We start from the raw sequence: 23189 nt of genomic DNA on the forward strand, positions 1-23189 counted from the left end.
TGAGGCGGTAATTGGCCCGGTTGGATTTAGAGTCACAGAGGGCTACAGCATAGAACAAGGCCCTTCGGCCCATCAAGTCTGCACTAATCAAACAAGCACCTAACTATTCGAATCCTATTTTCCAGCACTAGGCCCATAACCTTGTATGCCATGGCATCGCAAGTGCACATCCAAATACTTCTTAAATGTTGCCTCTATCACCCTTTTAGGCAGTGAGTTCCAGATTCCCACCACCCTCTCGGTGAAAACATTCTTCCTCACACCCCCTCTTAACCTCCTGCCCCTTACCTTAAATCTATGCCCCCTGGTTATTGATCCCTCCATCAAGGGGAAAAGTTCCTCCCTGTCTACCCTATCTATGCCCCTCACAATTTTATGCACCTCAATCATGTCCTCCCTCAATCTCCTCTGCTCCAGGGAAAATAACCCCAGTCTATCCAATCTCTTCTCATAACTAAAACTCTCCAGCCCAGGCAAAATCCTGGTAAATCTCCTCTGCACTCTCTGTAGTGCAATCACATCCTTCCTATAATGCGGATTCCAGAACTGCACGCAATACTCTTTTTTAAACAGTTCCAGCATAACCCCCCTGCTCTTATTCTATGCCTCGGCTAATAAAGGCAAGTATCCCATATGCCTTCTTAACCACCTTATCCACCTGTCCTGCTACCTTAAGGGACCAGTGGACATGCACACCAAGGTCCCTCTGATCCTTGGTACTTCCCAGGGTCCTACCATTCAGCGTGTATTCCCGTGCCTTGTTTGTCTTGCCCAAGTGCATCACCTCACACTTATCCAGATTAAATTCCATTTGCCACTGATCAGCCCATCTGACCAGCCCATCTATATCCTCCTGTAATCTAAGGCTATCCTCCTCACTATTTACCACCCCACCAATTTTCATGTCACCCGTGAACTTACTGATCAACCCTCCTACGTTCAAGTCTAAATCTAAGGATTTACCCTGCTTTTTGTGTACAGGACATACCTGGGCAATTTTCCATATAGCTGAGTAGATGCCAATGTTGTAGCTGTACTGGAACAGCTTGGCTAGGGGCGTGGCAAGTTCTGGAGCAAAGTCTTCAGTACTATTGCCAGAATATTGTCAGGGCTCAAAGCCTTTGCAGTATCCAGTGCCTTCAGCCATTTCTTGATATCATGTGGAGTGAATTGAATTGGCTGAAGATTGGCATCTGTAATGATGGGATCCTTCGGAGGAGGCTGAGATGGATCATCCACTCAGCACTTCTGGCTAAAGATTGTAGCAAATGCTTCAGTCTTATCTTTTGCACTGATGTGCTGGGCTCCTCCATCATTGAGGATGGGGATATTTGTGGAGCCTCTTCCTCCAGTGAGTTGTTTAATTGTCCATTACCATTCACAATTGGATGTGGCAGGACTGCAGAGCTTAGATCTGATCCGTTGGTTGTGGGATTGCTTAGCCCTGTCTATCACTTGCTGCTTGTGCTGTTTGGCACACAAGTCATCCTGTGTTATAGCTTCGCCAGGTTGACACTCCATTTTTAGGTATGCCTGGTGCTGCTCCTGGCATGCCCTCCTGCACTCTTCATTGAACCAGGGTTGATCCCCTGGCTTAATGGTAATGATAGAGTGTGGTATATGAGGTTACAGATTGTGTTTGAGTGAAATTCTGCTGCTGCTGATGGCCCACAGCGCCTCATGGATTCCCAGTCTTGAGTTGCTAGATCTGTTCGAAATCTATTCCATTTAGCATTGTGGTAGTGCCACACAACACGATGGAGGGTATCCTCAATGTGAAGGTGGGACTTAGTCTCCACGAGGACTGTGCGGTGGTCACTCCTACCGATACTGTCATGGACAGATGCAGGCAGGTTGGTGAGGATGAGGTCAAGTATGTTTTTCCTTCACCACCTGTGACAGACTCAGTCTAGCAGCTATGTCATTCAGGACTCGGCCAGCTCGGACAGTAATGGTGCTGCTGAGCCACATGAATCAGACTCAAAACGTTAACTCTGTTTCTCTCTCGCCAAATGCTGCCAGACCTGCTGAGTTTTTCCAGCATTTTCTGTTTTTATTTCAGATTTCCAGCTTCTGCAGCATTTTATTTTTACCTTAGAATGGTGATGAAGTTGGCTGGTGACCTCTTGACCTTCTTGTTGTGACTCAGGTCAGTTGTGATTCACCTTTTTGTACATGAATCACAAAAAGTTATTTGGATACAGCAAATGATGAGGAAGATAAATGGAATGTTGTTGTTTAATGCAAGGGGGATGGAATATAAAAGGAGGGATGTTTTGCTATGGTTGTGCAGGGTATTGGTGAGGCCACCTCTAGAATACTGAGTACAGTTTTGGTGTTCATATTTAAGAAAGGATATAAATGCATTAGAAGCAGTTCAGAGAAGGGTCACTCAGCTGATACCTGGGCTGGAGGTGGGATTACCTTTTGAGGAAAGGTCGGACAGGCTGGGCCTGTATCCATTGGAGTTTAGAAGACTCAGAGGTGATCTTATTAAAACATATAAGATCCTGAGGGGACTTGACAGGGTGGATGCTGAAATGGTGTTTCCCCTTTTGGGAGAGACTAGAACTAGGGAACACAGTTTAAAAATAAGGGATCTCATTCAAGATGGAGAAGAGGATAAATGTTTTCTCTTTGCAGGACATGTGCTTTTGGAACTGTCTTCGCTGGAGAGCGGAGGAGGCAGGGTCATTGAATGTTTTTAAGCCACAGGTAGATTGATTCTTGACCAGCTATGGAGACGAGTTATCAGCGGTAGGGAATGCGGAGTTGAGGCCACAATCTGAACAGCTGTGATTTTATTGAATGGCGGAGCAAGCTCGAGGGATCGAGTGGCCTATTCGTCCTAATTTGTATGTTTGTGTGAACTAAAGCAGGTTAACTGCTCTTTCATTCCTCATCATTAGTGGGATCTTGCTGTGTCCCAGATGTTGTACAAATGACTGACGGTCAATGAGGTATTGGTTGGAAATTTCACCAGAGTTTCTCCTGTTTCCCTGGAACATTCCCTTGCCACTGAACCCCCCACAACCTGCAGCACATTCCCTCACCCCAGTGGTGCAATTCCCACTGTATGTTGCCCCAGTTCATTTGCCCTGGCACCTTCTAACCAGTTGCTCCTCCTTTCAGTGAACAGCGTCCCTTGGTCGAAGGAGAGCACCAGGCGGAACAGCTGTACTTTCAACTGCCGGATGCTGGTGCGTGTAATGGAGGAGGAAGATGTAGATAATCGGGAGGCGAAGCAGCATTATGAGACAATGCAGTGTTTCACTGTGTCACAGCCCAAGTCAATAAAGGAGGAAGGAGATGGTAAGTAGGTTTTGAAGAACAGGACGGTTATGAAATAAAAACAGAAAATGCTGGAAAAACTCACGGGTCTGGCAGCATCTGTGGAGAGAGAAACAGAGTTAACGTTTCAAGTCAAAAATGACTCTACTTCAGAACCATACAGACTCAGAAAGTTAACTCTGTTTCTCTCTCCACAGATGCTGCCAGACCTGCTGAGATTTTCCAGCATTTTCTGTTCTTATTTTAGATTTCCAGCTTCCGCAATATTTTGTTTTTATCTTCGAATGGTGATGAAGTTGCTGGAGACCTCTTGACCTTCTTGTTGTGTCTCAAGTCGGTTGTGATTCACCTTTTTGCCCATTTCTCCCAATACCGACACTTGCTGTTTGCCTGCCAATTGGCTGCTTGATGCTGGATGAGTTGCCCTGGGGTAAGGCTGGCTCTGATGGAGAGCCTGAAGTTCGCATGGCACATCCCAGAGAAGTTGTCCCAGCATAGCACCATTGTTGTATCATTGTCAGCATGAGAGGATGAAGCGAAAAGCTATCCTGAGGAGAAGCAGCTACAGCCTCATCCTGTTCCCTTACTGGCAGCCTCATGGGTGTCTGATACTAATGGTTGTCTTTTTAATTGCTTCACAGATCTGCAGTCCTGTTTGATCTGCATAGCCCGGAGATTACCGAAACCACAGCTCTCCCCTGTGTCTGAAACATTCATTACCAAACAGGACACAACGGGTATGGACAGTGACTCTGATGAAGGCTTGATGCAGTCCTGTGAATTGAAAGCACTGATGGTGCATGGGGAGCAAATCCTGGGAATTAGGATTAAGGGGGAAATGGAAATTAGTGCTGGGATGTTACTGGGGAAAAACATTGCAGTGGATCATGTTAAATGTGGTCAGAGAAAATTAAGTGTGTTTCCAGGAAGGGAAAGGTGTGAGGGAACATAAGAAATAGGAGCAGGAATAGGCCATTAGGCCCCTTAAGCCTGCTCCACCATTCAATAAGATCATGACTGATCTGATCATGGTCTCAACTTCACTTTCCTGCCTGTCCCCCAGAACCTTTGACTCCCTTGTAGATCAAACCTAGTGAACCTTCTCTGAACTGCCTCCAATCCCTCCTTAACTAACCATTGCTTGCCTACCATCATACCTTTTAACGTAGTTCCCCAATCTACCTCAGCCAACTTCTCCCTCATACCTTTGTTGTTTCCTTTGTTTAGATTTAAGACATTAGTTTCAGACTGAACTATCTCACTTTCAAAAAAAATGTAAAATTCCTTCATATTATGGTCACTCTTCCCTAAAGGCTCCTTTACAACGAGATTATTAATTAGCCCCTTTTAATTGCAGAATATTAGAAAGAAAATAGTCTGTTCTCTAGTTGGTTCCTCAACAGACTGTGGTAGAAAACCATCTCGTATTCAATCTAGGAATTTGTCTTCCTCAGCATTAGTGCTCATATGGTTTACCCAGTCTTATGTAGATTGAAGTCCCCTACGAATACTACATGCCCCTTGCTATATGCACCTCTAATTTCTTGATTTCTACCACTCCCTCCATTATCACTACTATAAACTACTATATAGGCGGCCTATAAACAACTCCTACCAATGTTCGCTGCCCTTACTTTATTAGCTCCACTCAAACTGATTCTACATCTTCATCTTCCAATCTAAGATCCTCTCTCATTAATATATTGATCTCATCCTTTACTAACAGCATTACCGCAACTCCTTCCTTTATTTTGCCTATCCCTCCTAAAATGTCGAATACCCTTGAACATTCAGTTCCCAGCCTTGGTCACCCTGCAGCCACGTCTCCATAATGGTAATTAGATCATATGTGTATATTTCCATTTCTGCCCTCAATTCATCTGCTGTGTTGCAAATGCAGTGTGCAGTCAGATAAAGTGCCTTTAATTGTGTCTTTTTATTACTTTTCAACTTCTAGCTGCTGACACACCCTTACATTTCTATATTCTGCCCCTCCTGGCCACACAGATTATCAATTCCTTTACTGCTACCTTACTCTCATGCTTTGTTCTCTCTTTTTAATTTATCAGATCTTCTCTCACTTGATCCCTCACCCCCACTATTTAATTTAAAGCTCTCTCTACTGCCCTAGCTGTACAACTTGGCAGTACACTGGTCCCACCACGGTTCAAGTGAAGACTGTCCCAATGTACAGATCCCGCTTTCCCCAGTAGTGGTGCCAGTGCCCCATGAATCAAATCCATTTCTCCCACACCAATCTTTGAGCCACGCATTTAACTTTCCAATCTTATTTGCTCGACATCAATTTTCTCATGGTTAAGGTAGTAATCCAGAGATCATTACCTTTAAGGTTCTGCTTTAAAATTTAGCTCCGAGTTAAATTTACAGATGGAGACCCCATGGAGCCTTTTCCACTTTTCATGATCTGTATCTACTCCTGTCTATGTCGTTGGTGCGTACATGGACCATGACAGCTAGAACCACCCCGTCCCACTGCAAGTTCTTCGCCAGCTCTGAGCAGATATCCCAAATCCTGGCATCTGTATAATCTCACATTTTCCCACATACTCCATCTGTCAAATTTTTGCACATTTCTTTGTCCAACCCATATCCCTTTGCAAATTCTTTATGTCCTCCTCACAACTTAACTTTCCCACTTTTTTTTTGGGACTTATAGAAGTAGGACATTTACTTTGTTGAGATGAGTAGGTGGGGTTGAGGATTTGAGGACCGGGTGGGGTTGAGGATTTGAGGACCGGGTGGGGTTGAGGATTTGAGGACCGGGTGGGGTTGAGGATTTGAGGACCGGGTGGGGTTGTGGATTTTCTCTTTATTTCTTTCTGGCTGAGATGAGCTGTATTGGTTCTGATTGGTTTTTAACTCTGTTTCTGATCTGTTATTTTCTCTAGGAAAGATCATCTCCATTGATGCAAGCACTCTGCGGGCCTCTGGTAGAGTGGGCTGGGAGGACCTGGTCAGGAAATGTATCTACGCTTTTTTCCAACCCCAGGAACGGGGACCCTCTTATGCTAAACAGCTGCTGCAGGAAGGTAGATACCTGATCTCTCACTCACTGAGCAGTGATCAGGAGCAGGAACCCTGGCTGATTTCCCCCTCTCTCACTCTAACCCAGGGATCACTGGACAGTGGATCAGGATCAGGAACACTGGCTGATTTCCCCTCTCTCTCTAACCCAGAGATCACTGGACAGTGGATCAGGATCAGGAACACTGGCTGATTACCCCTCTCTCTTACCCAGGGATCACTGGACAGTGTATTTTTTATTTATTTATGTGATGTGGGCTTCACTGGTTGGGCCATCATTTATTGCCCATCCCTAATTGCCCTTGAGAAGGTGGTGGTGAGCTGCCTTCCTGAACCGCTGCAGTCCATGTGGTGTAGGTACACCCACAGTGTTGTTAGGGAGGGAGTTCCAGGATTTTGACCCAGCGATAGTGAAGGAACAGTGATATATTTCCATGTCAGGATGGTGAGTGACTTGGAGGGGAACTTCCAGCTGGTGGTGTTCCCTGCTATCCGCTGTCCTTGTCCTTCTAGATGACAGTGGTCGTGGGTTTGGAAGGTGATCAGGAGCAGGATCCCAGGCTGATTTTCTCTCTCTCCCTCTCTCTTTCTCTCTCTCTTTCGTGCTCTCTTTTGTGCTCTCTCTCTCTTTCTCCCTCTCCCCCTCTCTCTCTAACCCAGGGATCACTGGACAGGGATCAGGTACAGAAATCCTGGCTCTTTTCCCTTTGGAATCTGCTTCCACCACCCTTTTAGTTAGAATGTTTCAGACCACAGCAATTTGCTATATGATTTCTTATAGAAACTAGGAGCAGGAGTAAACCATTCGGCCCTTCAAGCCTGCTCCGCCATTCATTATGATCATGGCTGATCATCCAACTCAATAACCTGCTCCTGCTTTCTCCCCATATCCTTGGATCCCTTTCGCCCCAAGAGCTGTATCTAACTCCTTCTTGAAAACATACAATGTTTTGGCCTCAGCTACTTTGTGGTAGCGAATTCCACAGGCTCACCACTCTCTGGATGAAGAAATTTCTCCTCATCTCAGTCCTAAATGGTCTACCCCGTATCCTCAGACTGTGACCCCTGGTTCTGGACTCCCCCACCATCAGGAACATCCTTCCTGCATCTACCCTGTCTAGTCCTGTTGGAATTTTATAGGTTTCTATGAGATTCCCCCTCATTCTTCTGAACTCCAGTGAATATAATTCTAACCGACTCAATGCCTCCTCATATGTCAGTCCCATCCCAGGAATCAGTCTGGTAAACCTTCGCTGCACTCCCTCTATAGCAAGAACATCCTTCCTCAGATAAGGAGACCAAAACTGCGCACAATATTCCAGGTGTGGTCTCACCAAGGCCCTGTATAATTGCAGCAAGATATCCCTGTTCCTGTACTCGAATCCTCTCTCTATGAAGGCCAACATACCATTTGCCTTCTTTACCACCTGCTGCACCTGCATGCTTACCTTCAGCGACTGGTGTACAAGGACACCCAGGTCTCGTTGCACATTCCCCTCTCTCAATTTATAGCCATTCAGATAATAATCTGTGTTCCTGTTTTTGCTACCAAAGTGGATAACCTCACATTTATCCACATTATACTGCATCTGCCATGCATTTGCCCACTCTCTCAGCTTGTCCAAATCACACTGAAGCATCTCTGCATCCTCCTCACAGCTCACCCTCCCACCCAGCTTTGTGTTATCTGCAAATTTGGAGATAATACATTTAGTTCCCTCATCTAAATCATTAATATATATTGTGAATAACTGGGGTCCCAGCACCGATCCTTGCGGTACCCCACTAGTCGCTGCCTGCCATTCGGAAAGGGACCCATTTATTCCTACTCTTTGTTTCCTGTCTGCCAACCAGTTTCCTATCCATCTCAATACAATACCCCCCAATCCCATGCACTTCAATTTTACACGCTAATCTCTTATGTGGGACTTTGTCGAAAGCCTTCTGAAAGTCCAAATAAACCACCTCCATTGGCTCCCCCTCATCAACTCCACTAGTTACATCCTCGAAAAATTCCAGTAGATTTGTCAAGCATGATTTCCCTTTCATAAATCCATGCTGACTCTGTCCGAATCTGCCACTGTTTTCCATATGCACAGCTATTAAATCTTTTAGAACGGACTCTAAAATTTTCCCCACTACCGACGTCAGGCTGACTGGTCTATAATTCCCTGTTTTCTCGCTACCTCCCTTTTTAAATAGTGGGGTTACATTTGCTACTCTCCAATCTGTAGGAATTGTTCCAGGGTCTATCAAATCTCGGAAGACGACCACCAGTGCATGCACTATTTCCAGGGCCACTTCCTGAAGTATCCTGGGATGTAGGTTATCAGGCCCCGGGGATTTATCGGTCTTCAATCCCATCAATTTCCCCAACATCATTTCCCTACTAATACTGATTTCTTTCAGTTCCTCCCTCTCACTAAACCCTGTGTTCCCCAACATTTCTGGTATGTTATTTGTGTTCTCCTTTGTGAAGACAGAACCAAAGTATGTATTTAGTTGGTCAGCCATTTCTTTGCTCCCCATTATAAATTCCCCTGTTTCTGACTGTAAGGGACCTCCATTTGTCTTCACCAATCTTTTTCTCTTCACATACCTGTAGAAACTTTTACAGTCAGTTTTTATGTTCCCCGCAAGCTTACTCTTGTACTTTATTTTCCCCTTCTCAGTCAAACCCTTGGTCCTCCTTTGCTGAATTCTAAAGTGCTCTCAATCCTCAGGTCTGTTGTTTTTTCTGGCCAATTTGTATGCCTCTTCCTTGGATCTAATACTATCTCTAATTTCCCTTGTAAGCCATGGTGCGGCCACCTTTCCTGTTTTACTTTTGCGCCAGACACGAATGAACAATTGTTGCAGTTCACCCATGCGCTCTTTGAATGTTTGCAATTGCCTATCCACCGTCATCCCTTTAAGTAACGTTTCCCAATCCATCATAGACAAGTCGCACCTCATACCATCGTAGTTTCCTTTATTAAGATTCAGGACCCTCGACTCAGAATCAACTACGTCACTGTCCATCTTGATGAAGAATTCTATCATATTATGGTCGCTCATCCCCAAGGGGCCTCACACAGCTAGACTGCCAATTGTTCCTTTCTCATTACACAAAACCTAGTCTAGGATGGCCTGTTCTCTAGTTGGTTCCTCAACATATTGGTCCAGAAAACCATCCCGTACACACTCCAGGAATTCCTCCTCTACGCTATTGTTATTAATTTGATTTGCCCAATCTATATATAGATTAAAGTCACCCATAATTACAGATGTTCCTTTATTACATGCGTGTCTAATTTCCTGTTTAATGCCATTCCCAACATCACTACTACAGTTTGGGGCTCCATATACCATCCCCACTAATGTTTTTTGCCCCTTAGTGTTTCTCAGTTCTACCCAAACAGATTCCACATCGTCAGAGCTAATATCTTTCCTCACTAATGCAACTCCACCGCCTTTTCCTTTTTGTCTGTCCTTCCTTAATAGTGAATACCCCTGGATGTTCAGTTCCCATCCCTGGTCACCCTGCAGCCATGTCTCTGTAATCCCGACTATATCATACCTGTTTACATCCAGTTGTGCGGTTAATTCATCCACTTTATTGCGAATGCTCCTTGTGTTAAGGCACAAAGCCTTAAGGCTTGTCTTTTTAACATTACTTGTCCCATTCCCCTATTTTTCACTGAGACCCTGTTTGATTCTTGCCCTTGATTTCTCTGCCTATCACTTTTCTCATTCCCCTTTCTGTCTTTTGTCCTTGTCCTTGATTCCCTCTCCTCTGACTCCTTGCATAGGTACTCATCCCTCTGACATTTTAGTTTAAACCCTTCCCTACCACTCTGGCAAATATTCCCCCTGAGACATCAGTCCCTGTCCTGCCCAGGTGTATCCCGTTCAGTTTGTACCGGTCCCATCTCCCCCAGAACTGGTCCCAATGTCCCAGGAATCTGAAACCCTCCTTCTCCCATCATCCGTTCAGCCACGTATTCATCCAATATATGCTGCTAGTTCCACCTGACTAGTGAGTGGCATTGGTAGTAATCCTGACCACTGTACCGCGACCACTGGCTGTTCACCCTTCCCCTTCAGAATGCCCTCTAGCTGCTCTGAGACATCCTTGACCCTAGTGCCAGGGAGGCAACGTACCATCCTGGAGTCTCGTTTGCAGCCACAGAAACACTTATCTATTCCCCTTACTATTGAATCCCCTATAACTGTTGCATTCCCACACTTTTTACTCCTCCCCTGTGCAGCAGAGCCAACCGCGGTGCAACAAATTTGGCTGTTGCTGCTTTCCCCTGAGAGGCCATTCCCCCCAACAGTATCCAAAGCGGTATATCTGTTTTGCAGGGCACTAGGCACAGGAGATTCCTGCATTGCCTGCCTAGTCCTCTTGCTCTACCTGGTGGTCACCCATTCCCTTCCTGCCTGGGGACTCAGCCTGCAGTGTGACCACCTCTCTATCCATGATACTCTCCGCCTTGCGGATGCTCCACCATGTCCCCAGCCGCCGCTCTAGCTCCAAAGCCCTGGCTTCCAGGAACAGCAGCTGGAGATACTTCTCGCACACATGCTGGCTCCGGGCACTGGAAATGTTCCCGGCTTCCCACATAGAGCAGGAGGACCACACCACGGATTTGCGCTCTCCTGCCATGACTTATCCCTTTAAGTTATATTAAACCTTTGGAAGATACTTAATATCAATTAATATAATTTACTCTAGGGCCTTTCTTCCCTGCTCCTCATTGTTACAGAATATAGCCCCTACAAACGATGAACCACAAAATAAGACCTTAGAAATTATAAGCAATAAAAGTAGTAAATACTTACCCGACCATACTCATGGTATTCGATGGATCACCTTGTTCCCTCCTCACGAAACTCCCAAAGCAGCACTCCCCAGTGCAGACTGTGATGCTGACTGCAGGATACTTTTCCCAGACACCTCGTACCACCTCTGATTCTTGTGGCAATTACCTGATATCTGGGTCCTCTTGCTAAAGATCCTTCTGCCATTGGAAACATTTTCTTCATACTTACTCTGTTTAAGCCCTTTGTAATTTTGAACACCTCTACCGAACTTCCTATTAATCTTTACTGCTCTATTATAAGTAACTTGAGTTTTTCCAGTCTTTTCATGTAACTGAAGTCTCTATTCTCATCAACCCCTCTGTTATTTCGCCAACAAACTCCATCAAGTTTGTTCAATACATTTTGCCTTTCACAAATCCATGCTGGCTTTTAGTAGTTATTGGCTTATAATTTTCAAAGTGCCAAATAATTTTGTCATGAATTAATATCTCTAAAACTTCCCCACCATTGGCACTTGCCTGACTGCCGTGTAGTTGCATGCTTTATCTCTGTCCTTCTTTGAACAAGGGGGTAACATTATCAGTCCTCCAGGTCTCTGGCACCACCCCAGTATCTAAAGAATATTGAAAAATTGTGGCCAGAGCCTCCACAATTTTCATCCTTCCCTCTCACAGCAGTCTAGGTTGCATCCCATCCAGACCAGATGGCTTTGCTACTTTGAATGTTGCCAACCTTATAAATAACCTTAAGAAACATGAAGTGATTCATTTTTGGTAGGAAGAACACAGAGAGACAATATAAAATGAAGGGTACAATTCTAAAATGGGTGGAGGAGCAGAGAGACCTAGGTGTATATGTGAATAAATCAGTGAAGGTGGCAGGACAGATTGGGAGAACTGTTAATAAAGCACACAATATCCTTTATTAATAGGGGCATAGAGTACATGTATAAAGCAGTGGTTCAGCCTCATCTGTAGTATTGCATCCAGTTCTGAGTGCCACACTAGGAAGGATGCGAAAGCATTAGAGAGAGTGCAGAAAAGATTCACAAGAATGATCCAAAGGATGAGGAAATGAAGTTATGTAGATAGATTGGAGAAGTTGGGACTGTTTTCTTTGGAGAAGAGAAGGCTGAGAGGAGATTTGATAGAGATATTCAAAATCACGAGGGGTCTGGACTGAGTAGATAGGGAGAAACTGTTCCCACTGGTGGAAGGATTGAGAATAAGAGGGCACAGATTTTAAGGTAATTGATATAAGAAGCAATGGCAACATGAGGTAAAACTTTTTCACGCAGCGAGTGGTTAGGGACTGGAATGCACTACCTGAAAGTGTGGTGGAGGTAGGGTCAGTTGAGGCGTTCAAAAGGGAATTGGATTATTATCTAGAAAGGAAGAATGTGCAAAGTTACGGGGAGAAGGCAGGGAGTGGCACCAGGTGACTTGTTCCTTCAGAGGACCAGTGCCGGATGGATCATCCATCTGGGCCTCCTCTTGAGGTCCCCAGCATCACAGATGCCTGTCTTGAGCTAATTTGATTCACTCCACGTGATATCAAGAAGCGGCTGGAGGCACTGGATACTGGAAAGACAATGGGCCCTGACAATATTCCAACAATAGTACTGAAGACTTGTGCTCCAGAACTTGCCATGCCCCTAGCCAAACTGTTCCAGTATGGCTGCAACACTGGCATTTACCCGGCTACGTGGAAAATTGCCCAGGTATGTCCGTACAACAAAAACAGGATAAATCCAACCCAGCCAATTACCAGTCTGCACTCGATAATCAGCAAAGTGATGGAAGGGGTCATTGACAGTGCTATCAAGTGACACTTGCCCAGCAATAATCTGCTCACTGACACTGAATTTGGGTTCTGCCAGGGCCACTCGGTTCCTGACCTCATTACAGCCTTGGTCCAAATGTGGACAAAAGAGCTGAACTCCCGAGGTGAGGTGAGAGTGACTGCCCTTGACATCAAGGCAACATTCGACCGAGTGTGGCATCAAGGAGCCCTAGCAAAACTGGAGTCAATGGGAATCAGGGGGAAAACTCTCCGCTGGTTGGAGTCATACCCAGCACAAAGGAAGATGGTTGTGGTTGTTGGTCAATCACCTCAGCTCCAGGACATCATTGCAGGAGATTGGGGTTGAGAAACTTATCAGCCATGATTGAATGGCGGAGCAGACTTGCTGGGTCGAATGGCCTAATTTCTGCTCCTATGTCTTATCTACCCTGTCGGAGCCCTGTAAGAATTTTGTATGTTTGAGTGAGATCACCTCTCATACTTATAAACTCCAGAGAATAAAGCCCAGTCTATTTAATCTTTCCTCATAGGACAATCCCTCCACCCCAGGAATTAGTTTGTTGAACTTTCATTGCACTCCCTGTTTGGCAAATGTAATCCCACTATTTAAGAAAGGAGGGAGAGAGAAAATGAGGAACTACAGACCTGTTAGCCAGACATCAGTTGTAGGGAAAATGTTAGAGTCTAATAAAGGATGTGATAAAGGACACTTGGAAAATATGGTAGGATTGGGCAGAGTTAACATGAATTAACAAAATTGGAGCATATGGGACACCAAAACTGTACAAAATACTCTAGGTGCGGTCTCACCAAAACTCTATATAATTGCAGTAAGACATATTTACTCTTATACTCAAATCCTCTTGTAATAAAGGCCAACATACCATCTCCCTCCTTAATTGCTTGCTGCACCTGCATGTTAGCTTTCAATGACTCATGAACAAGGACATGCGAGTCCCTTTGAAGTTCAGCACTTCCCAGCCTTTCACCATTTAAGAAATACTCTGTATTCCTGTTTTTTCTCCCAAAGTGGATAACCTCACATTTCCCCACATTATATTCCATCTGCCAAATTTTTGCTCACTCGCTTAGCCTCTTCAAATCCCCATGAGGCATCTTTGCATCCTCTTCAACTCTTTTGTGTCATCTGCAAACTTGGAAATATTACATTTTATCCCCACATCCAAATCATTGATATAGATGGTCAATAGCTGGGACCCCAAGCACTGATCCTTGAGTACCCCACTAGTCACAGCCTGCCAACCTTAAAATGACCCATTTATTCGTACTCTGTTTTCTGTCCATTAACCAGTTCTCAATCCATGTCAGTATATTCCCCCCAATCCCATGGCCTGTAATTTTGTTTACTAACCTCTTGTGTGGGACCTTATCAAAAACTTGCTGAAAATCTAAATGTACCACATCCACCCGTCCCCCTTATCCGTTCTGCTAGCTACATCCTCAAAAATGTCCAACAGGTTAGTTAAACATGATTTCCCTTTCATAAATCCATATTGTGTCTGCCTAATCCTACCAGATTTTCCAAGTGTCCTTTAATCACATCCTTTATTATAGACTCTAGCATTTTCCCTACTATTAATATCAGGCTAACAGGTCTGTAGTTGCTTATTTTCTCTCTCCCTGTCACAAACAGTGGGGTTATATTTGCCACCTTGCAATCTGCAGGAACCATTCCAGAGTCTATAGAATTTTGAAGGATGACCATCAATGCATCCACTATTTCTACAGCCACCTCTTTCAACACTCTGGGATATAGATCATCAGGTGCAGGATATTTATCCCATTCATTTCTCTAGTACTATTTTTTGCTAATATTAATACCTTGCAGTTCCTTGTTTAGACTAGTCCCTTGATCTTCCATTATTTCTGGGAACTTTTTAATGTTTCTCTGTGAAGACAGACACAGAGTATTTGGTTAGTTTCTCTGCCATTTCTTTATTCCCGATTATCTATTCTCCAAATTCCGCTTGTCATGAACCCATATTAGTTTTTACCAATCTCTTCCTTTTTACATACCTGTAGAAGAAGTCCGTGTCCAAATGCGACAAGAGCTGGACAATATTTAAGCTAGCACTGATAAATGGCAAGTAACATTCATGCAAGGCAATGACCATCTCCAATAAGAGAGAATCTCACCAGCTTGCCTTGACATTCAGTGTCATTTCCATCACTGAATCCCCCACTATCAATATCCTGGGGGTTACCATTGACCAGAAACTGAATTGGACCAGCCATATAAATACTGTGGCTAGAAGAGCAGTTCAGAGGCTGGGAATTCTGCAGCAAGTAACTCACCTCCTGACTCCCCAAAGCCTGTCCACCATCTACAAGGCACAAGTCAGGAGTGTGATGGAATATTTTCCAGTTGCCTGGATGAGTGCAGCTCCCACAACACTCAAGAATCTGGACACCATCCAGGACAAAGCAGGCAGCACACTTTTTTGTCCTTCTTGGGTCAAAATCCTGGAACTTCCTCCTAACAGCACTGTGGGTGTACCTACATCACATAGACTGTAGCAGTTCAAGAAGGCAGCTCACCACCGCCTTCTCAAGGGTAATTACGGATGGGCAATAAATGCTGGCCCAGTCAGTGAAACCCACATCCCGTGAATGAATAAATAAAATGAAAGCAGACACAGCAGGCTGAATAGCCTCCTACTGTACTGTGACTGTTCTGTGAGCTTCTCTTTAGCTATTTTTACCCCCTGCCTAAATCCTCTACCAACTCCTTACTGACTGTGTGTGACATTGGTTGCAACCTCTTCTCCAGTGAAGATAGACACAAAGTACCTTATCTGTGCCCTCTGGCTGCCAAGAAGTCGCCTTCTTGGTTCCTAATTGCCCTGCCCCACTTTCTTTTAACAGCCCTGTTAACTTGTGTATAGGCGATATGGGGTATGTTTGGCAGGTTTCTTCCCTAAGGGACATTAGTAAACCAGTAGGGTTTTTATGACAATCCTGCAGCTATTTTAACCGTTTTTTTAATCAAATGAATTAAAGTTCTCAAATTGCTTTGGAAGGATTACTTGTGCAGTGAGAAAAGTGCGACTCCACTGTGGTCTGGCTTGGGTTAGTGTCTGCAGTTGTTCAATGATTTTGGTTCTGATATTTGTTTCGATTCCTCCACAGTCCTGAGGAATGGGACAGCAGTGAGTGCATTTTACCGATTCTCTCTGAGTGATGGGACAGTCCTGAGAGCTCAGACCAAGTGTAAACTGTGCTATCCGGCCAACATGGATGCACAGCCTATCATCATGGGCATGTACAGCATGTACAGGTAGGCAACGCGCTTCCCTTCCTACACAATGTGCTCCCCTCTCTGGGGCAAGGGGCAGACTGAAGAAGTGTCTGTGGGGTTGGACGGAAGGAGATAGAGTGGGTGGTGTGTGGTGTCTTTGGGGGAGGGGAGGGAACAGTCTGGGGTGAAATATGTATGGTTGAGTGGTTAGGATAAGGGCAAGACTGGAGGATCATGTGGCTGTGAGGCTGAGGGAATAGACTGGTATTTATTAATGACTTGGATAATGGGATAGAAAGTGACTCATAGACGTCTACAGCACAGAAGGAGGCCATTCAGCCCATTGTGTCTGCACCAGTCAGCCAAGATCTGGCTACACTAATCCCATTTTCCAGCACTTGGCCCAAAGCCCTGGAGGCTACGGCAACACAAATGACAATTCCAAGTTGGCCATGGAGCAAAGATTAGTGACAGTGTAAACATAAAATTCTAAAGCAATACTGGAAATTTATGTCAATGGGCAAAACTGTGACAAGTGGATTCCAGAGTAGGCAAATGTGAGGTCACCCACTTTCAACAAAAAGGATAGAACAGCTTACATTCTAAATAGCAAAAAGTTAGAAACAGTGCTAGCCCAAAGAACCTTTGGGGTCTAGCTACACAGATCATTAAAATATCGTAAACAAGTACCGAAAATAACCAAAAGGAGGATGGAATGTTGGCCTTTATATCTAGGGGGCTAGAATCCAAAGGGGTAGAAGTCATTCTTCAGCTATGCAAAACCCTAGTGAGACCATGCCTCTGGAGTATTAGGAGCAGTTCTGGATATCACACCTTAGGATGGATATATTGTCCTTGAAGAAAGTGCAGCAAAGATTTACCAGAATGATAATCGATAGCCAAAGTTTTCCAATGTTCTCTCTGTCACTCTCACTCTGTCTCTGTCACTCTCTCTGTCTCTGTCACTCTCACTCTGTCTCTGTCACTCTCACTCTGTCTCTGTCACTCTCACTCTGTCTCTGTGACACTGTTTTGTGATCGCCCTGCCGCTGGTGCATCGTGGTGCATGCTTCCACTCTGGCTGTCAGGCTCACTCTCTCTCTCTGCCTCACACTCTCGTGTGCTCTCTCACTGCCCCACACTTTCTCTGCCTCGCTCTCTCTCTCTGCCTCGCACTCTCTCTCTCTGCCTCACACTCTCGTGTGCTCTCTCACTGCCCCACACTTTCTCTGCCTCGCTCTCTCTCTCTGCCTCGCATTCTCTCTCTCTGCCTCGCACTCTCTCTCTCTCTGCCTCGCACTCTCTCTCTCTGCCTCGCACTCTCTCTCTGCCTTGCGCGCTCTCTCTCTGCCTCGCGCGCTCTCTCTCTGCCTCGCGCGCTCTCTCTCTGCCTCGCGCGCTCTCTCTCTGCCTCACGCGCTCTCTCTGCCTCGCACTCTCTCTCTGCCTCGCACTCTCTCTCTGCCTCGCACTCTCTCTGCCTCGCGCGCTCTCTCTCTGCCTCGCACTCTCTCTGCCTCGCGCGCTCTCTGCCTCGCGCGCTCTCTCTGCCTCGCGCTCTCTCTGCCTCGCGCACTCTCTGCCTCGCGCGCTCTCTCTCTGCCTCGCGCGCGCTCTCTCTCTGCCTCGCGCGCGCTCTCTCTCTGCCTCGCGCGCGCTCTCTCTCTGCCTCGCGCGCTCTCTCTCTCTGCCTCGCGCGCGCTCTCTCTCTGCCTCGCCCGCGCTCTCTCTCTGCCTCGCCCGCGCTGTCTCTCTGCCTCGTCCGCGCTCTCTCTCTGCCTCGCCCGCGCTCTCTCTCTGCCTCGCCCGCGCTCTCTCTCTCTGCCTCGCCCGCGCTCTCTCTCTCTGCCTCGCCCGCGCTCTCTCTCTGCCTCGCCCGCGCTCTCTCTCTGCCTCGCCCGCGCTCGCTCTCTCTGCCTCGCGCGCGCTCTCCCTCTCTGCCTCGCGCGCGCTCTCCCTCTCTGCCTCGCGCGCGCTCTCCCTCTCTGCCTGGTGCTCTCTCCCTCTCTGCCTCGCCCTCTCGCGCGCGCTCTCTCTCTCTGCCTGGTGCTCTCTCCCTCTCTGCCTCGTGCTCCCGCCCGCTCTCTCTCTCTGCCTGGTGCTCTCTCTCTCTCTCTGCCTCGCCCTCTCGCCTGCTCTCTCTCTGCCTGGTGCTCTCTCCCTCTCTGCCTCGCCCTCTCGCTCCGCTCTCTCTCTGCCTGGTGCTCTCTCTCTCTCTGCCTCGCCCTCTCGCTCCGCTCTCTCTCTGCCTGGTGCTGTCTCTCTCTCTGCCTCGCCCTCTCGCTCCGCTCTCTCTCTCTGCCTCGCGCGCGCTCTCTCTCTCTGTCTTGCGCGCGCTCTCTCTCTCTGCCTCGCGCGCGCTCTCTCTCTCTGCCTCGCGCGCGCTCTCTCTCTCTGCCTCGCGCGCGCTCTCTCTCTCTGCCTCGCGCGCGCTCTCTCTCTCTGCCTCGCGCGCGCTCTCTCTCTCTGCCTCGCGCGCGCTCTCTCTCTCTGCCTCGCGCGCGCTCTCTCTCTCTGCCTCGCGCGCGCTCTCTCTCTCTGCCTCGCGCGCGCTCTCTCTCTCTCTGCCTCGCGCGCACTCTCTCTCTCTGTCTCGTACTCTGTCTCTATCTCACACGCTCTCACTCGCGCGTTCTCTTGCTGCCTTGCGCTCTCTCTCTGCCTGGTGCTCTCTCCCTCCCTGCCTCGCTCTCTCGCCCGCTCTCTCTCTCTGCCTGGTGCTCTCTCTCCGTCCCTGCCTCGCTCTCTCGCCCGCTCTCTCTCTCTGCCTGGTGCTCTCTCTCCCTCCCTGCCTCGCTCTCTCGCCCGCTCTCTCTCTCTGCCTGGTGCTCTCTCTCTCTCTGCCTCGCCGCTCGGCTCTTCTCTGCCCCATGCGCCCTCGCCCTCCCTCTCTCCTCCCTACCCGCCCTCTCCCTCTCTACCCGTCTTCTCCCTCTCTTTTACTCCCACCCTCTCCCTCTTTTCCCTGAGCACACTCTGCCTCGCTCTCTCATTTCCTCTCTTCCTCTTGTGTTGAATCTACCTGACATTGGGTTTGATGTTGGATGTATTTCCTGTGTCTATTGACAATATGCTTCTCTCCCTAGGGAACAGAACCTGACCAATCCTCAACCAAACCTCGAGGCTGGTTCTTCAGTGCCTCGCTCAGAGAACTGCAGTGTCACCCCTGCTCAGGCCTCTCCCTCGCTCAGCGCCAACAGCAGCATCTCTGAACTGGATTTCAACCGGCCTCCTGGCTCCAGCCTACATGTTAATGGAGCCAGCAACCCCTCGAGCTCGGGCTTTTTGTCCAGAGTGCAAGTAGGGGCTTGCGGTCCTAAAAATCAGGACGCACCAACCCCGCAGAGCCCCAAGCACAGCAGTACAGGGGTTACCCCATCAGAGCCAAGCTTCCTATCACCCAGAGCACTGGGCAGTCCCAGGAATCCCTTTCCCCCGAGTGCACCCCGTGTCCCATCGCCAGCCAGACACGCCTACCCTAACCCCACTCGTAATGCCTACCCATGCCCTTTCCCCAGTCCCACACCCAACCAAGCCCTTCACTCTCTCCAGGCACTGAGTGAAGGCAGCAGGGTATCCATGAGTTTCTCTGGCACTTTGAGTGCTCAGAACTCTCCCTTATATCAACCACCGCCCATTACGACAGAAGGGGCAGCTTTGGACTGCAAGGTGCTGCTCCCAGCGAGGGCTGGGGAAAGCCTGGCCTTTGAGCACATGGGGAACAGCTCAGCCCCTGCGTGTGGACTCAAGAGGCCAACCAACGTAGCCAACAAAACCTCCCAGGACATCAACAACGCAAAACTCATGGAACTGTTAACAAGTAGCCAGGAGCAGAACAGACCACGTGAGATAGACACTGGGAGCAAGGGCAGCCGCTCTCTGTCGCCTGTAACGCCTGCAACAAGTGCCCCGTGCAACATGTTACAAACCAGCTCCCTGACAGAACGCCACAAAATCCTTCACCGCCTTCTCCAGCAGGAGGGCAGTCCCTCCGAACTCCCTGCTCTGTTGTTTCCTAACGACAGGAAAGAGGTGGCTCGCTGTGGCCAGGAGGCGGATGGTCCCCGGAGAAAGGATGGGAAGGATCACCAGCTGCTGCGCTACCTGTTGGACAAGGACGAGCCCACAAACCCCAACCTCAGTCTGGATGACGTGACACTGAAGTCGGAAAGGGCAGGCGGTTTTGGAGATTGCACACTCAGCCTCAACAAAGCCCCACAGGACAGGATGGAGCAGGCGAGCCAAGGGTGGTGGGGCGAGGGGTCTGGGCTCGTGATGAATGGGTTTACTGTGAGGGTGAGGGGTTTGCAAAGAGATCCAAGTGAGGTTAAGGTTTGTGGTTGTGTGTTAGGTGGTTGGGGGTGTGTGTTTGTGGAGGGTGTGTGTATGTGTGATGTGTGTTTGGAGGGGTGGATGTGGGTGTGGGGTGGAGAGAGGTATGTGTGTGTGTATGGAGGGTGCGTGTTTGAGTGTGGAGAGTGTGTGTGTGTGTGTGTGTGGGGAGGGTGTGTGTGTGTGTGTGGGGAGGGTGTGTGTGTGTGTGTGTGTGTGTGTGTGTGTCTGTGTGTGTGGGGAGGGTGTGTGTGTGTGTATGGAGGGTGCGTGTTTGAGTGTGGGGAGGGTGTGTGTGTGTGAGTGTGGGGAGGGTGAGTGTGTGTGTGTGTGGGGAGGGTGTGTGTGTGTGTGTGGGGAGGGTGTGTGTGTGTGTGGGAAGGGTGTGTGTGTGTGTGTGTGTGTGTGTGTGTGTGGGGTGTGTGTGTGTGGGGAGGGTGTGTGTGTGTGTGTGTGTGGGGAGGGTGTGTGTGTGTGTGTGGGGAGGGTGTGTGTGTGTGTGTGTGTGTGGGGAGGGTGTGTGTGTGTGTGAGTGTAGGGAGGGTGTGTGTGTGTGTGGGGAGGGTGTGTGTGTGTGGGAAGGGTGTGTGTGTGTGTGGGAAGGGTGTGTGTGTGTGTGGGAAGGATGTGTGTGTGTGTGTGTGTGTGAGGAGGGTGTGTGTGTGTGAGGAGGGTGTGTGTGTGTGGGGAGGGTGTGTGTGTGTGTGTGTGGGGAGGGTGTGTGTGTGTGGGGAGGGTGTGTGTGTGTGGGGAGGGTGTGTGTGTGTGTGTGTGAGGGAGGGTGTGTGTGTGTGAAGGAGGGTGTGTGTGTGTGAGGGAGGGTGTGTGTGTGTGTGAGGGAGGGTGTGTGTGTGTGTGTGTGGGAGGGTGTGTGTGTGTGTGGTGAGGAGGTGTGTGTGTGTGTGTGGGGAGGGTGTGTGTGTGTGTGTGTGTGGGGAGGGTGTGTGTGTGTGTGTGTGTGTGGGGAGGGTGTGTGTGTGTGTGTGTGTGGGGAGGGTGTGTGTGTGTGGGGAGGGTGTGTGTGTGTGTGTGTGGGGAGGGTGTGTGTGTGTGTGTGTGTGGGGAGGGTGTGTGTGTGTGTGTGTGTGGGGAGGGTGTGTGTGTGTGTGTGTGGAGTGTGTGTGTGTGTGTGTGTGGGGAGGGTGTGTGTGAGTGTGGGGAGGGTGTGTGTGTGTGTGGGAAGGGTGTGTGTGTGTGTGAAGGATGTGTGTGTGTGTGTGTGTGTGAGGAGGGTGTGTGTGTGTGAGGAGGGTGTGTGTGTGTGGGGAGGGTGTGTGTGTGTGTGTGTGGGGAGGGTGTGTGTGTGTGTGTGTGTGGGGAGGGTGTGTGTGTGTGTGTGTGTGGAGAGGGTGTGTGTGTGTGGGGAGGGTGTGTGTGTGTGGGGAGGGTGTGTGTGTGTGGGGAGGGTGTGTGTGTGTGAGGAGCATGTGTGTGTGTGAGGAGGGTGTGTGTGTGTGGGGAGGCTGTGTGTGTATGTGTGTGGGGAGGGTGTGTGTGTGTGGGGAGGGTGTGTGTGTGTGAGGAGGGTGTGTGTGTGTGAGGAGGGTGTGTGTGTGTGGGGAGGGTGTGTGTGTGTGCGTGTGTGGGGAGGGTGTGTGTGTGTGTGTGTGTGAGGAGGGTGTGTGTGTGTGGGGAGGGTGTGTGTGTGTGTGTGTGTGTGTGAGTGTGGGGAGGGTGTGTGTGTGTGTGTGAGTGTGGGGAGGGTGTGTGTGTGTGTGTGTGGGGGAGGGTGTGTGTGTGTGTGTGTGTGGGGAGGGTGTGTGTGTGTGTGTGTGTGTGTGTGAGTGTGGGGAGGGTGTGTGTGTGTGTGTGTGTGTGAGTGTGGGGAGGGTGTGTGTGTGTGTGTGTGTGTGTGTGTGTGGGGAGGGTGTGTGTGTGTGTGTGTGTGTGGGGAGGGTGTGTGTGTGTGTGGGGAGGGTGTGTGTGTGTGGGGAGGGTGTGTGTGTGTGTGGGGAGGGTGTGTGTGTGTGTGGGGAGGGTGTGTGTGTGTGTGGGGAGGGTGTGTGTGTGTGTGTGTGTGTGGGGAGGGTGTGTGTGTGTGTGTGGGAAGGGTGTGTGTGTCTGTGTGTGTGAGGAGGGTGTGTGTGTGTGGGGAGGGTGTGTGTGTGTGTGTGTGGGAAGGGTGTGTGTGTGTGTGTGTGGGGAGGGTGTGTGTGTGGGGGGAGGGTGTGTGTGTGTGTGTGAGGAGGGTGTGTGTGTGTGAGGAGGGTGTGTGTGTGTGAGGAGGGTGTGTGTGTGTGAGGAGGGTGTGTGTGTGTGTGAGGAGGGTGTGTGTGTGTGTGTGTGTGGGGAGGGTGTGTGTGTGTGTGTGTGAGGAGGGTGTGTGTGTGTGGGGAGGGTGTGTGTGTGTGTGTGTGGGGAGGGTGTGTGTGTGTGTGTGAGGAGGGTGTGTGTGTGTGAGGAGGGTGTGTGTGTGAGGAGGGTGTGTGTGTGTGAGGAGGGTGTGTGTGTGTGGGGAGGGTGTGTGTGTGTGTGTGAGGAGGGTGTGTGTGTGTCGGGAGGGTGTGTGTGGGGGGAGGGTGTGTGTGTGAGTGTGGGGAGGGTGTGTGTGAGTGTGGGGAGGGTGTGTGTGTGTGTGTGTGTGTGTGTGTGGGGATGGGGTGTGTGTGTGTGTGTGTGGGGAGGGTGTGTGAGTGTGGGGAGGGTGTGT

At 48.8% G+C, this 23189-nt stretch overlaps 1 protein-coding gene across 3 annotated transcripts in view; it reads left to right on the plus strand.

Moving 5' to 3' along the window:
* ncoa1 (nuclear receptor coactivator 1) overlaps positions 1-23189 on the plus strand; it is a 131887-nt gene that overhangs the window by 58496 nt on the left and 50202 nt on the right. For all 3 annotated transcript variants that reach the window (XM_041216914.1, XM_041216924.1, XM_041216933.1), the window contains 5 exons: positions 3133-3312; positions 3933-4028; positions 6201-6341; positions 16099-16246; positions 19294-20443. In XM_041216914.1, coding sequence (XP_041072848.1) covers positions 3133-3312; positions 3933-4028; positions 6201-6341; positions 16099-16246; positions 19294-20443 — 1715 coding nt within the window. The remainder of the gene's footprint in view (positions 1-3132; positions 3313-3932; positions 4029-6200; positions 6342-16098; positions 16247-19293; positions 20444-23189) is intronic.

The sequence above is a fragment of the Carcharodon carcharias genome, chromosome 2 (assembly GCF_017639515.1).
Source record: "Carcharodon carcharias isolate sCarCar2 chromosome 2, sCarCar2.pri, whole genome shotgun sequence".
Taxonomy (NCBI): domain Eukaryota; kingdom Metazoa; phylum Chordata; class Chondrichthyes; order Lamniformes; family Lamnidae; genus Carcharodon; species Carcharodon carcharias.